This window comes from Armigeres subalbatus, chromosome 3 (assembly GCF_024139115.2).
Source record: "Armigeres subalbatus isolate Guangzhou_Male chromosome 3, GZ_Asu_2, whole genome shotgun sequence".
In the NCBI taxonomy this organism is placed as follows: Eukaryota; Metazoa; Arthropoda; class Insecta; order Diptera; family Culicidae; genus Armigeres; species Armigeres subalbatus.
In genome coordinates this window covers 201,938,261-201,954,887 of record NC_085141.1, presented here as the reverse complement: position 1 = coordinate 201,954,887, position 16,627 = coordinate 201,938,261, and the positions used below count along the sequence as shown (strand labels likewise).

The 16,627-nt window shown below is 39.1% G+C and overlaps 1 protein-coding gene and 1 pseudogene across 1 annotated transcript in view; both read right to left on the bottom strand.

Annotated features, from left to right (window-relative positions):
• Positions 1 to 11,302: 11,302 nt before the first annotated feature.
• The window catches only part of LOC134226489 (serine/threonine-protein phosphatase alpha-2 isoform), a 111,209-nt gene continuing 105,884 nt past the window's right edge, over positions 11,303 to 16,627 (bottom strand). The window contains exons 5-6 of the mRNA XM_062707300.1: positions 14,644 to 14,791; positions 11,303 to 11,642 (exon numbers count right to left, since the gene is read on the bottom strand). Coding sequence (XP_062563284.1) covers positions 11,497 to 11,642; positions 14,644 to 14,791 — 294 coding nt within the window. The 3' untranslated portion in view covers positions 11,303 to 11,496. The remainder of the gene's footprint in view (positions 11,643 to 14,643; positions 14,792 to 16,627) is intronic.
• On the bottom strand, positions 16,224 to 16,342 carry LOC134228265 (5S ribosomal RNA; annotated as a pseudogene).

The window sequence follows — 16,627 nt, the reverse complement described above, 5'->3', positions numbered from 1 at the left end:
CCCAAAAGATAATGAGTCAAAATCAGGTAGAATATATTGTACATTCATTTTTATATACGGCTTAGCATTAGTAATAAAGTTAGTTCTAGACCACAGTTCTACAGTGTATGTTTTCTACATCCGAAAAATCCGTAAGTCACCGGCGTCACAGTACCATAAAATGTAATTAAAATCCTGGGAAGCACAAAGGTTGATAACCAATTGGTTGGTTACCGAGAAGTGTGCTCAATCAAAGAGATTTATAATTCACAATGTTAAAGTAACCGAAAAGCTCTTAGAGCTCAGAAAGAGAGCTCTTTGCACCTTTATTGGCCTAATAACCGGACACTGCCCGAGCAGATATCACTTGAAAAATATTGGCCAGATTCAGAATGATATCTGTCGTTTCTGTAACATGGAACGTGAAACCTCGGAACATCTTCTTTTTGCGGTTGTGATGCATTGTACAAGGGTAGATCTAAATTTCTAAATAATGGCTTTATGCAACCAGGAGATATTCGGACTGCAAATCCTGGAAAGGTAGTGGGTTTTATTAACTCAATTATACCGGACTGGGAAAATACGCGTCTTAAGTTGTTTACTTGACAAATGATGATCAACCTACAAGATGCGAATAGTTAATAGTAATCAGGGTATACCACAAAAGTTCAACTCAATGGACGCAGTGGTTCTACGCCCCAATAAAAAAAACTTTTATAATATATTATTATTTAACTTTACGGCTACGCAGTCTTTGTTAATAGAAACGTGTCAATTTGTTTCCGAACGTCTAACACGAGGATTGTGTCTTTCTCAGTGGGTAATTATTTGTATCGTTTCACGTCTAAGGTTTCGTCTGATCTGTCTGAACTGTTTTATGTTGGTACATTATTACGGAATACAAAAAATAGTGATATCGCAGTACCGTAGTCCGGGGAACATTTCTCACCGGGGTAACATTGATCAGTTTCACCACTTTCAAGAAATGTTTAAAATATTATTTCCTGTTATCACAATTACTTATTGTGAGTTAGGTATCTTAATCTATACTAAATTTGCTGCTGAATGATATAAACTTCGGATGAATTTGCATTTGTTTTTCGCTAAAATTTGAACAATAAATTCAACAATAATTCTTGAACGTACAGCAGGTTGCCAAAAAAGCACTCAAAACAAGTATAAAATAAATAACAAAAAAATTAAGCTCGTACCCATAGTTATGTGATAAGCAATCTTATTTTCTTGGTTAATCCATAGTTTTTGTTTCGAAATTTTGCTATATATTGTTTAAAAACCAGATAATTCCACTAGCGGTGATGATGTTTTTCTCAAAACAATCGATGCACATCGCTTCAGCGTAAGAGATTCCAACTATAAATGCCTACCTTAAGGCGTTTGCATACGCTTTCCCTACACAGAAAAAAATCCATGGTAACGGTTTTTAAAACAACCACAAATTTTCAGTTAAATTAACCACGCATTCGGACAAATTCACCACTGATTCAGTTCATGCAACAACATTCCAGCAGGACCACAGTTGATTTTTACTGCGTGCATGGTAAAATCAAACGGGTTTGTTTTCCGCTGAAAATCGTCGGTGCGTATTCTTAAATTAACCCTCGGAATGGTAGTTTCGACCGCAACATTTTTTTGCGTGTATAGATAAATGATTGATCATAGTTACCCCAAATTGAGAAATAAAAAAACACGACAAAAATCATTTTTAAAACAAGTTTAAAATTATCAAATGATCAAAAACAACAACCTTATACGTTCTACATGCAGCAGTACTCGTTTTAAAAATATAAAAAACCACCACCACTTACGGGGAAAATTTTTACAAAACAATTAAAAAAATGATCAATGTTCCTCCGGATTACGGTACTTTGGTATGGCGATATTTCAGGATTTTTTTTTAAGTATGAAACTTTTTTTTACATCGAAAGCCAAGATCCAAATTTTAAGTGTTTCGTCTGTAACTCGATGAATTAAATTCTATAAAATATGAAATATGAGCCTTAAGTCAAGACAAAATTTTCAAAACGACTTATCTGCTTTTGTAAACAAAGATTGAAACGACGATTTGACGAATCTGATAGCTGTCTCACGCAAACCAACACTATCAACAGGTAGCGGAATCCTTCAGTTACCTATTGATTATGTTAATTTGCGTGGGAGAGCTATCAGATTCGTCAAATCGTCGTTTGAATCTTTGTTTACAAAAGCAGATAAGTCGTTTTGAAAATTTTGTCTTGAAGTTCAATTTTCATAAAAAAAAAACCAGATTAATCCACCGAGCGTTGGTGGTGCCTTTCTCGCATTTAGTTGAGACACCAACCTTATATGGGGTTTATATGGTCCGATGTACCGTTTTCTTCATAACTTTTAAACGCAATGACCGATCGTTATAAAATTCAATAGTGATCAATAAGGCTTTGTCCCCTGTCGAATGAAACTTGTTGCGAGAAAATTGGTTGAGGATTAATATACGAAAAGTTGTCTGATGTTTTTTATAGCTTTTGTGCACACACATACACACTAGACTGGCCCAGGAAACGAAAAGTTGTTTGATTCCACGGGGCACCCCCCAGGATTGTGTCTTTGGGTGAGAAAATCAATCTCTGGAAAATTCAGCTCAATCACTTGTTGCATAAGCTGGCGCATTTGATTTGAAGTTTGTATGGGGATTTCAGCCAAAATGTATAGGAAAATACACCTCCGTCACTTATTCGATCTGGAAATTGTTTCTGATTGCTCGATTGACCTCAGAATTGCAAAAACGGCAGTTGGTATGCTACAGAACAATTCCACAGAACATTGTATGATGATTAAATGAACTTTTATATAGGTTTCGGCTGATGCGATTCGATCAATAAATCCAAAAATACACAATTAAGCTCCTATTAAATCAGTCGAAAACTATATATAAGTTCATTTAATATTCATACAATGTTCTGTGAAATTTTTCTGTAGCATACCAACTGCCGTTTTTGCAATTCTGAGGTCAATCGAGCAATCAGAACCAATTTCCAGAACGAATGAGTGACGGAGGTGTATTTTCCTATACATTTTGACTGAAATTTCCATACAAACTCCAAATCAATTGCGCCAGCTTATGCAACAAGCGATTGAGCTGAAATTTTGACAGATTGATTTTCTCACCTTAAGACACAATTCTGGGAGGTGCCCCGTGGAATTCGACAACATTTTTTTCTCCCCATACTAAGCTGGGCCAGTCTAATACACACATATATACACAGACAGACAGACATGAGCTCAGCTCGTTGAGACGATTGGTATATAATACTATGGGTCTCAGAGGCTTCTATAAAAAGTTCGTTTTCGAAGTGAAATGAAAGCCTTTCGGTACAACTTAGTTGTACGAGAAAGGCAAAAACAAGGGGTACCCCAAGCAATGCCAAGGTCTGAAGGGGTACCACTCATGAAAAAGGTTGGGAACCGCTGTTCTAAACTGTTGTAGGAATATCATATTCTTCCATATTACCACACTTTTCTCTCCCAAAAAACGTTTTGCTAGGTGGCCCATACCGCCCCAAATAGCAGCTCATATTGCCCCGTATAGTCGAGAACACACATTGAAATCAATACATTTTCAAAACTGCATTCCAACAATTTCCAAACGCATTTTTCACCATTCATCAACTCCCTTGTATAAGTCAACTACATTTGCATGATGATTTTTAGAGGTTTTTAGCGCTTTCCGGAACGATTTCTTTAGGTGGCCCATAATGCCCCGATCACCCCTACACAATTTTAACAGTCGCCCAAGCTAATTGAGCTAAATGTGGTCATGTAACTAATGTTCCAATGCTGGTTTTCCATTATAGCACCCAAATGAGTGCTATAATGGATTTTATGCATCCCATTTGGGTTGCATAATGACCATTAAACACCCATTTCATTGGTATGAATAATAGCCCGTTTTATCACTCAAATGCGAACTGTAAACCAGGTATTATGATCAGATATTGAAAAAAGTATTTTTTCAACTCGGTAAATACGAGACAAGCCAGCCTAGGGCTGAAAGTCTCGCTAATAAAGACTGTTCCGTCTAGGACGAAAGTCCGAGAATATTCTAGAATCCGAAACCCAACTGCTCTAGAAGTCTCTAGAACCCTATGGAACTATTTGGATGCGACAATTATATCGACGCAACATCATCATGCGACGTGACATCGATGCAACAACAAATCATGTTGCACACGCTGAAAGGAATATACATGAAATTTCTAGAAATAATCAAAATGAGTATTTAAGCAGTGTTGTAGCACAATTCAAGCCAGTATAATTTTACCATCCGCGACGCGAGTATAATCGATAACCGTATTGTTAACAAAGTGTAGTGTATTGAAAGGTGAATGAAGTGAAGTAGTTCAGTAGTGCATAGTGGTGTTTTTTCCTAATTAATCCCAGTGTTACAGTCCACTGACCACCTAAGTCTCAAGAACATCATTCCATTCCAACGTTTGCCCTATTCCAGTTCTCAACAGCCAGTTTTGGGACAAAACATTTGTCCTTCGAGCCGGATATTGTACCGGAGATTATCCTGTGAATCTGTTTTGGCTACTGCAGTGTTCCTAATTATTAGTGTGGAAAATGCCACGAGTGGAATATTCGCCGATTAAACACACCGCACCGGAAACTACCACACCTGTAAATGAAAACCCGCTAGTGATTGAGAACCATGAAGTGATCCAAAGCCAAACATCGTTGCCCAATCCTCCATCAAATCAGGAGAATCGTTCGGAGGATTCTCAATCATCGTTTCTTGGATTTGATTGGCAAGCTCAGGTGAGTACGAAGATTATGGAAAAGCTTAATGGACTCTTCCGTCAGCGCAACCAAATAGAGCAAAAGGTTGTACGCATTCAGTTTACTTTGCGAGATCAAAGGCACATGAGCTTGGCTCAACTAAACGTAATCAGTGGAAAGCTCACAGCAGCGTACACTGAGTTCACCAAATTCCACAGTGAGATTATGGCCTTGATTCCCGATGTTGCTGAGGAAGAACAAGAGGAAAATTACACTGCGTTCGAGGATCGCTACGACAGTGCGTCAACTACAGTTCAAGAGATGATGTTTGTTCTCAATCGCAACTCTCAGTCTACCATAGCCAAGCCTCAAGTAATAATCCAGCAGCAACCTCTTAAAGCTCCAATTCCCACGTTCGACGGGAACTACGCCAACTGGCCCAAGTTTAAGGCGATTTTCCAAGACCTAATGGAAAATTCTGCCGATTCCGACGCCATCAAATTGTACCATTTAGACAAGGCTCTAATTGGACCGGCTGCCGCTTCACTCGATGCCAAAATAATGAATGGGGGAAATTACTAACAAGCATGGCGAACGCTACGAGAACCAACGAATCATAGTTGAGACTCACCTGCGAGGCCTGCTCAATCTGAGGAAGATGCCCAGTGAATCGTTCAAGGAATTACGTTTCTTGGTGGACGAAGCAACGGGACATGTGGAGAGCCTACGATATCTGAAGCAAGAACTTACCGGCGTATCAGAACACATGGTCGTATACCTAATCACCGCTGCTCTCGACAAGGTTACTCGTAAGGCATGGGAGTCGACCCGAGGTGAGTTGCCAAGGTACGATCCAACAATTCAAATCCTGAAATCACGCTGTCAAATTCTGGAGAACTTCGAGATGTCACAGCTTTCGATCTCGCCGGCATCAAGGACGAAGCCTAGTCCACCACCCAAACTTCTACCACAGAAAACCAACGCCGCCATAAGTTCAAACCAATAAGTCAAGTCATGTAAGATTTGTTCTGGTGAACATTTCAACTACCAGTGCTCGCTATTGAAACAACTCACGACAGCGCAGCGAGCCGAGAAGATACGCTCCATCGGACTCTGCTTCAATTGTCTTCGTAAAGGCCATCATTCCAAGCAATGCTCTTCCACAAGAACCTGTCGAAAGTGCAACAAGAAACACCACTCATTGCTCCATGAAGAATTGAAGCCATACAACACCGAAGTTGTTCAACCCGACGTTTCTACTCTAATCCGAACGAACGCTTCTTCTCCTGCCTCGTCGCCCTCGACTGTGATTGATTGAACCTGTAACCACGACCTGTTCCTGCAGCAGAACATCGGAGTCCAAAACAGTGTTGTTGCTCACCGCCGTAGTTCACGCTTTCGATAAGGAGGGTCAGCCGCATCCTTGTCGAATAATACTAGACAGTGGGTCGCAGGTAAACTTCATCACGGAAAAGATGGCTAATCTCCTTGGAGTTTCGAAAACGAAAACCAACGTCCAAATCTCAGGGATCAACGCACTCCGAAGTCTTACTCTTGAGAAGATTACCGTGACAGTCCGTTCCAGATTTTGGAACTCGGTAAATCTGGAACGGCCTGCATTGAATTCTTGGTGACACCTAAGGTAACACAATCCATACCTTCTGCCAAGTTCGATGTGAGTTCCTGGAATCTTCCCGATGGCATTCTACTAGCAGATCCAATATTCCATACTCCAGACAAGATTGATGCACTCATTGGAGAACAGCTTTTCTTCGACATTTTCAAGTCCGGTCACATCGCACTAGGTCCAAATCTACCGACGCTTCGTGAAACCTACCTAGGATGCATTGTTGCAGGAACCATCAATACATCAGGAAATTCAAGTGCAAATGCTTTTCATTCCAATGTTGCAACCATTGAAGATGTTGAGGATCTGATGCACAGATTCTGGAAACTCGAAGAAGTACCAACCGCTTCCAGTCGCTCAGCCGAAGAGCAGTCTTGTGAGGACCATTTCTTGTCAACTTATAAGCGTAATTCGTCCTGAAGATTTGTGGTGCAGCTTCCATTCAAACAGAATTTGGACCAACTTGACGACTGTCGCGCTTTAGCACTCAACCGATTCCTGATGTTGGAAAAGCTGTTCAAGCGTGAACACAACTTACGAAGTCAATGCACCCGATTCTTTTTTTACACGGGGGATGCGTTCCGTGTAAAAAAGTTTTCAGTTCAAAATTCGAAAATCCGTGTAAAAAAAGTTTTATGATTTCTCGACAAATCATGCAAAATGGAGCAACTTTGCAAAAATTTTGTATGGGATTTTTTTACACGGCCGTGTAAAAAAAATCCGTGTAAAAACAGAATCGGGTGTATATTCTTCGTGAGTATGAGTCACTTGGGCACTGCCATCAAGTTGATGAAGCCAACGACCCTCCACATCAAGCCAAGTACTACCTACCGCACCACGCAGTTCTAAGCCCTATGAAGTCTAGTACAAAATGTCGAGTGGTTTTTGATGCTAGTGCGAAGTCGGAACCTACGAAACTATCTTTGAACGAGGTTCTACAGATAGGTCCTGTCGTACAGAGTGACTTTATACTCGATCATGCTGCGGTTCCGAAAATACTCCTATGCTTTTTCCGCTGATATATCGAAAATGTATCGTCAAGTGCTCATTGCGCCGGAGGACCAACGATTTCTGCGAATCTTTTGGCGAGAGGACCCATCACAACCGCTAAGAGTAATGGAACTAAATACGGTTACATATGGAACAGCTTCGACTTCGTATCAAGCAACGCGCTGTCTCATGCAACTAGCTGAGGATGAAGCTTTGGATTTCCCTGTCGCTTCTCGGATCGTGAGGGAAGATTTCTACGTCGATGACGTATTATCCGGCGCCGATACGTTGGATGAGCTCAGCGAATGTCACTCCCAATTGAAGGCTCTGCTAGCTCGCGGTGGCTTCCAATTACACAAGTGGTGTTCGCATTCTGAGGATTTTCTGCAACATATACCACCGCATGAACGGGAAAAACAGATGTCTTTGCATGAATAGAGTGAACGATGTCATCAAGGTGCTAGGATTGCTTTGGGATCCCAAAGCCGACAACTTTCTCATCGCCAGCACATCAACCCAACCACAACTTTTGTCACAGTCAATCACGAAACGAACCGTGACTCTGAGGTTGCAAAACTTTTTGATCCACTTGGATTATTTTCTCCGGTTATATTAGTGGCAAAACTCTTCATCCAACAACTATGGAAAACCAAAGCCGACTGGGATGAAGTGCTTGACGACGAAAATCAACGTAAGTGGATAGAACTCCGGAATGCGTTACATCAACTGAGTCTGATACAGGTACCAAGATGTGTCATCTTTCCCAACGCAGTATACTACGAACTTCATGGTTTTGGAGATGCTTCAGAAGCCGCATATGGAGCATGCTTATACTTGCGCAGTGTGTTCGTGTGTTACGCCTGCTTAGTGCCAAATCGAAGGTTGCTCCTCTACACAAGATGTCGATTCCTCGCAAGGAGTTGTGTGCCGCAGTGCTTCTAACACATTTGGTACAAAGGGTCATATCAGCATTGAATATTCCATTTTCAAATGTCAGACTATACTCCGTTAGTACAATAGTTCTGGCATGGTTGAATAAACCTCCTAGCAGCCTACAGACATTTGTAAGAAACCGTGTAGCAGAAATCCGAGCAAACACAAGTGGATACCTGTGGAATTACGTTCGATCTGAGTGCAATCCAGCCGATATTGTGTCCAGAGGCCAACTCCCGGAAGCATTGAGTCGAAATTCCCTCTGGTGGGATGGACCTCCGTTCTTAACCCAGCCAGAAGAACCAATTGAACCATACAACGACATTCCTGACGATGAGTTACCTGAAATGAAGACGATTGTTGCTATGCCGATTGCAATTACTGAACCACTCAGTATATTTTCAACGCAAAGCTCATACCGTAAGATTCAACGTATCATCGGATATGTTATTCGATTCGCCGAAAACTGTAAAAAATCAGCATCTCAACGTTTGCTGCTTCCTTACCTCACTATTGAAGAGTTACGTCGTGCCAACAACAATGAAGGTGATTCAACGTGTTCATCTAGCGGATGAAATAGAACGAGTGATATCCAACCAACCATGCAAGCTTGTTGCAAATCTACGGCCATTCTACGAGGATGGACTTCTCCGCGTTGGTGGGCGACTATATCGTTCTAATTTACCATTTTTCACTTTTACTTTTTACCTTTTTCAAAAATTTCAATAGGAAGGAAACACCTATATTGTAAATCAATAGTTACTTAATTGTTTTCGATAGTTTATCTATTTTTACACAAAATTGATTATATTTGCAGTCTGATGAAGCTATAAAGTTGTGTCAAATACTGCTTTTTGTTGTTGAAATAATTCGATGCATGTGGGAAGATGCAAAAATTGATGGAGCTCTACAGGTACCATGGGAAGGAAAGGGTCAAACGGGTTTCATATATAGAAGGACTTGACAGATTCGAGTGCAACTGGTTTCATTCGACTGAGCAAATTTCCAAGTTGGACACTATTATTTTTGTTTTTCAATAAATCAAGCAATTTGGATTATATTTTTATTTTTTATCAACAAAAAATGTGCAGCCCAATCGGGTTGTACGCAAAGGTGACGTTGAACTACGTGGCAGTACTGGTAGTTTTCGTGATTGTCTGCTGAGATTGAGTGAGCATTACAAACCATGGTGATGTTAATAATTTTAAAAACAAAATTTGAAAAGGATGATGAAAATAAAATTTTCAAATAATCAAGGATGAACAACACTCTCAAGCGAACACATATCCAAATTATCAATTGATAAAAACTTGCTAGAGAGTAAAAGTCGTTCGATAATTGTATCTCGATTCGAAGAATTGGTAAATGCTACTTTTGAACTTATTTTCCTTATTCTAATAGATTACTAAGTTGAAAAGCAGGCCAAGTTCCAGTTGGAATGTAGTGCTATAGAAGAAGAAGCTGTTAGCAAGTGTTCAGTAGTAAATAATCATACATAAATATTGTAACACACTGGAGTCAGATTTTACGCGGAGAATATGGGCCGCGTAAATTAAAACCACGTAAAAATTTTCCAAAATATGTCTAAATGAATCGCGTTAATCCCGAAATATTAGTGAAAAAAAATTGCAAAAAAGCAATCCGTGTAAAAATAAAACGCGTAAAAAACGACTTCAGTGTACATCGGGAATGAAGCGTTGACTTTTCCTTGATCGGATGGTCCAAGAAATTTGAAAATCCATCGAGAAACGGCTGAGATATTTACGATCAAAGTCTATCATATTTTCGTGACGTTTTTCGATTTTTTGCAATCGTAAAGTGTACCCCAATATAGAAAAGACAGACGTAGTTCTACGTCAAAACACTGTTTGCATTCACACATTGAATCATTAATCATTTTAGCCGTGGCCCAACCTATTACTCTCATAATTAGGTAATTTTTAAACAGCGTACTAGAATTGCACCAAAACTTTAAACCGCCGAAATGTAGGCAATAAGCACTGCATTTACAACATTATTTCGAAGTCAATATATTGAATCGAGAAAGGCATCATCACCACTGGTGGATACATTTGGGTTTTTTTTAATTCGTCAAACTGTGGGGCATAAAGAGGTGAACTTTTATCGCATGCTGTTCTTGTAAGGACAAGGCTGTTTCCGCCAATAAATATTTGCACCGGTGTGGGCATGCGTCGTCGCCTTTCTGTTTGGCGTATGTCAACGTAGCGGAGACTCCAGAGCACATGGTACTCGATTGTCCAAGGTTTGCGGAAGTACGTCGAGAAATGCCTGTTTTTAGAACGAATGTATCACGTCAGAACGAATGTATCACGGAGAAGGCACGTGGAATGCAGTCAGCAAAGTCGTGACGCAAATACTATCGGAGGAGCTGCCGCTTAGATGGTGAAGGGACCAGCGAATAAGCGTCGGTTCTGGGGGAAATTCAGCGCAGTCAGTAGTGTTTGGCCTCGGGTCGTCGGGGAACCGGAAGTCTGCTGTTAACTGGAATCGTCGGACCGACCATCTAGCTGAAGAAAAAATAAGGAAGTTGTTCGAGTATGTAGGGCACCGCCAGTGGGGACGTCATCCACCACCGGAACTGTCGGACCACCTCTGCAACCCGAAGATGAAGTCGGCGCAATGCGTGAAAGCGTCCCCTGCGACAGCCGCCGGTAGTCGGGTCACTATTAGTGCGGAAGATTCGTTCATCGGAACTGGTGGACTACCCTCGACCCCGAGGGAGTTAGAAGGATTCGAGTCAAGAAGTTTGAGACTGCCAAGCAAGGATGGAGACAACTTAGCCAGCGAGGCAAGGAGGATAAGGAACCCGGCTAACAACTTGTTTCGCGTAGATTTTTGAAGGCCTTCAACCCTTGTAAAAAGCACACACACATTGTTTTATCGCCTTTATTATTTAATCGCAATGGTATTCGCATTTTTACTGCTGATATCAATCCAGACGTTTGTGATATAAGTTTTGACGTTTGTTCTTTCTAATAATTTTTTAAACATTTTGCGTTATGTGAATTTTATTTTTGCAATCTATCCTTTAAATTAATTTTAAATAATGTCGTATGTGTCTCCTCGAAGTTTCATTATTTGAATTAACTTTACATAAGTCATCATGTAGATTAATTTTTTTCAACTTGTATGTATGCTTTTTTTAAATTTATAATGTGTTTTTCGCTATCAGCTTATTTCTTTTTATTCTTACTGTAGCCCCTTGGAGGTGTAACAGGTCGTCCAGAATTTATTCCACCGTATTGGAATTTGCGCTTATCAGCCGGTTTCAAGATTTGGAAAGAACACATCAACGTACTGTCCACTGACATCATTGCACCTAAAAAAAAAGAATGTTTATAGATCCTATCTGCCTTTTTAAATGATGTCTACATTGTCCAAAGATAATCTTCCAAGTTTTCTTATATCAATACTACTCTTCCAGTACTTCCATGTTTATTTCATACATATAGTTTTCTGCATACTGCATATTTTCTGCATTGAAATTTAAATTTACACTTTCGATGCTAAACAATTACAATTACAATTAATGTTGACCTACTAGTTTAAAATGATTCACTATAATGAGAACTTTGTTTATTTTTGCGCTATACTGCCCCTATTCGCATAAGCGTCCCATGGCAGTTTTCATCAACTTGAGAAATATGCCGTTGAATTTTTCAAACTTGTTTAACATGAAGAAATTCAAAAAAATCTAATAAATTGATAAAACCAGCAATCTATCTGAAAATTTGGCATAATATTCTTTATCTGTATGCATTGCTATGGAACTATTAAATGGACCATAATTATATTTATTTTTTCTGCAAAAGTGTATCAAAATCTGGAATGTGACTATTATGCAAATAAATAGCAAGATGGGACAACACAAATGGGTTTTGTTTTTCAAATTTATAGAACAAAGCCTATTATTTCATAGGTTTTTCTAAAAGATAAGTTCATTTTAAGCTTATTTCTGAAATGAAATCAAAATCTTCGAAAATCGACATGGGACTCTTATGCGAATCGCGGCAGTATATACTTTAAAAAAATCTTAACCTTTTCCCTCCCATAGTAAGTGATGTAGAGCACCATCAAATTTTGCACCTCACAAATTTCACCCAATTGTGGCACAACTTTAACATTATGAATCCATACAATCAATTTTGTATCAACATAGTGAAAACTATTAAAAACAATCAAGTAACTATTGATTCACATTGACTTGAAATCACCTGTCATAAGACGATTTATAATATTATTCCATCAAATTTCACCACGTCGTAATCTTTACAGATACGTATTTCGACCACAATTGTAAGTCCGTCTTCAGTGTCTCGTACTTCACTCGAAGAGTCAAGTACGAGACACTGAAGACGGTGTTACAGTTGAGGTCGAAATACGTATCTGTAAAGATTACAACGTGGTGGAATTGAAAAAAAAACAAATTTCCAAGAAGAATTGGAAATTTTCCATAAAAATTAGGAAATTGTTGTAAACTGATAACATGATCAGCAAAAACGTGTACTTTGGCAATAAAAAAGTTTGCTAATAATACCTGTACTTTACACTAAGAATTGTAGTTTTCAAGATATTTAAAAATCAATTTTTAACCAAAAAAAATGGTTTTACCGCATTTTTTTAAAGGATGTTTAATTTTAATACACATAGTTAAGTTTGCCATTTAGTCATGTTTACCGCAATATTTTTCTACAAGTTATGTCTGAGCTCTGGTCAAATTGTCAGCAAAATCGGATCACGGGTAATCAGGATCTAAAACTCCAAAGTTGACCATTTTGTATTAAAAACGGCAAGTGGGCACTTAATTATGTTGACCATTAGTGTATGTTGACATTCAGGGTTTGCAAATATCGCTCTCAACAGATAACGAACAACGATAAAGAGGCTGTTTCGAATCATTACTAGACATAAACACAAGTTTATCGAACTTGTATTCAAGTTCGGATAGGCAGCTTCTACCAAAAATTGATGATAAAACGCCTTCACGGGGAAAAAAATGTGGTAATATCAATCGGATTCTGCTTCAAATCATCTATATTTCTGCATTAACTTATAAATAATAACATCAATGCTGTCCGTCTGTGTCCCAGCGGTGTCAAAGGAAACGAAGCCGCGGATATACTGGCAGCAAACGGCAGACTCCAACAAATCCTGAAGTACCATCAGAGCGGAAATTTCCTCGGCTTGGAAGAACGAATAGAATTAAGAAAAGAACGTGACCTTTTCCCACGGAAAATGAAAGGTGGTATACATCGCTGGTCCGACATAAAAGCTTGGAAGAATCAGAGGATTTTGTCCAGACTACGCTGTGGCTTCAGCAGATTTTTGTATTTGTATTTTGTATTTGTAACAGCCCTCTGCTGCCATGTTAATCGGAAGAGCAACGAAGAAACCCGCACACCAGAAACATAGAATCCCCTTCGGAAAATAAAGACAGCCTATGTAGTGTACTTTATTCAATATGATAGTAAAAATAAAAGAGGCGAACCAGCTCGGGGCTGAAAATCTCTTCAATAAAAAATATCCTCTCAATAAAACAGGGTGCATTTGGTAGCTGAAGGCCTATACTTTCATATGGCAGGTGTTTGACCTGCCGTAATTTGGATTACTTTGATTATTTAAAAAAAGCTTCTTGAAAAAAACCTGTTTTAGATACGATTTTTTTTAAATTTCATCACATAAATTCGCTACCGTTAAGAGATAGAGAGTTGGTATAATCTACAAAGTTGTTTGTATTTCCATGCTTTTTGTAAAGGCTCAATTTTTTGGTCACTCTATTGTTTCGAAAGATAGCTTATTTGTTGGTAAAATTTTCAGTCGAAGGCACCAACCATGTAAAATCATTATTTAAATTTATCCTCTTCTATGGCTCTACATTCCAACTGGAACTTGTCCTGCTTTAACTTAGTTTTCTTTTAGAATTTTCTCAATTATTAATTTAAAGGTTTTTCTATGCCCGCTATTGAATGAGAATGTACCTTGTGTGGCAAATACAATGGATACATTTCACGAGATGATTGGCAATCCTACGACTTTGCTAGCAAGACTAACTGCAGATCGAATTGTGGAAATTACAAATCTAATAATTTGTTCCATTGAAACTGTTCTCATACGTGTATCAAAATACTTCGAAGAGGCCAATGACTCTACATTCCAACTGGAACATAGCCAGGGAGCCGAGAATGTTTCCTACCTGAAAACATTCTAGGCCGGACCGACAATTCAACTCGCATTCAAACTCCGGATTGGCAATCTTACGCCTATACTCGCAAGGGTACTTGGAGACTCACATATAAAAGTATACACATGTTCAAAATTACCTGCGTTGTCAAACTCGCCGCAATAGTTGGGTGCTGAAAATAGTGTCACAAGTTGTCGCTTTGCGAAAAATTCATACCCATCTTCGACCACTTGATGAGCCCGGCAGATTAAATCGAAGTCATGTTTAGATAAAAATTTACCGACAATCTGAAATTGATAAATGGAGATATAATTATTGTGATTATTGCTGTTGATTAGTATTAGGCATGAAATATAAAAATATTTGTATGAATCTGATTGGTACGGCAAATGCTGGGTAATGCGTACCATTGGTATTTTGCATACATGAAGAAATAAAATAGGCCGGAGACTAATCAATAATTTATCAATTATCAATTAGCCGTAAAGCTGTAATTTCCCCTATAACACTCCTTAATATCGCCTACAAGAAAGTCAAATCTGCGCATATTAAGGAACATAAACAAAACCATGGTGCTTAATTGTGCGCAGTAGCAAATTGATATTGTAGCTCAAAATAATACAAACCCGTGAAACGAATATATCTTACAAACTGGGGTGAATATGATATTTTTTTTTATTTCACTTGAAATTTAAAGAAAACATTCCACATTTCACAAACAAACACACAATAGCTTACACAACCTCACTTGATCAGTACCGTTGCTGATGAAGAATGTGTATAATAGCCGCCAGACATTCTAAATACTCACGCTCCTCTAATGTGGACGTGTACAATACACATGTGGAAGTATTGGCTTGAGAAATGTATTGCGAGTGATTTGACTATGCGTCCAATTTGGGAATCTCGAGCTCGTTCAGTAGCCGCTAGGTTGCGAAGGCCGACGGAGATCCTTCGTAGCTTAGTTGGTTAAAGCACCAGTCTAGCGTACTGTAGGGTCATGGGTTCGAGTCCCATCGAAGGGAAAGTGGTTACCTCCAATACATTTTCCAAATCAATATCTTCCACATAACGTACATATTCACATATGAGTTTTCATAACATTGTAAATTAACGTCCAAGTCGGGTGGTTTAATCCCCGGAAATAGGCAATTACCTTTGATTGAACTGACACAATTCACGTTATGTTTACTGCCGGTGGACGCATAACTGTCCCATGTTACAAATTGAGGAATTGTTTCCCATTAATCTGGCTATTTTTTGCGCCAAAACAGTGCAAGTCCCAAATATTGATAAATTGGTACCATTTTCCATGCTGCTCGAATTTTTTTTACGCGGTTTTGGAATATTTCAATATTTTTTCGATCAAGGTGTGTACTCGGACGCTTATCCAGCAAAAATTCTCTGAGTTTTAGAAAATGGGAGCATAACAGTCCCTGTTAGGTTTGAGCATAATTATCAAAATTTAATTCGTTTTAAAAGTTTTTAGTTCAAAATTTGAAAATCCGTGTAAAAAACGTTTTATGATTTCTCGACAAATCATGCAAATTTTGTATGGGATTTTTTGACACGGCCGTGTAAACAAAATCCGTGTAAAAACAGAATCGGGTGTATACTGGTCTTAGTGCATTTAGTGGAAGATTTTGCATTGATATGCGCTCTTCGGGCTAATTAAATTAGCGAAGCAAGTCCTTCGAGTGACGGCTCGCGAGTATCGCGAACATTTGAACACGTGACCTCCCAAGCGGTTACCCATCTAAGTACTAATCGCGCCCGATGTTGCTTAACTTCAGTGATCGGACGTGAACTGGTATTTTCAACATTGTATGATCGTGCGTAAATAGTTTAATTTGTTCTCGTCGCGGTGTAAAAACCCTTCGAATCGCTCAATATCGCCGACGATAGCTACGAACCAACTTGGGACGCTCTTCTGAAGAGGTACGACAATCGCAAATACCTCAAGAAGCAACTCTTCAAGGCGCTGTACGAGTTGACCGCAGTGAAGCAGGAGTGTGCAACACACATTCATGGTTTGGTTGTCGATTATCAACGTCATGTTCGCGCCCTAGCCAAACTGGGCGAACCGGTGGAATATTGGGACTTGCCCCTTATCTACCTTCTAG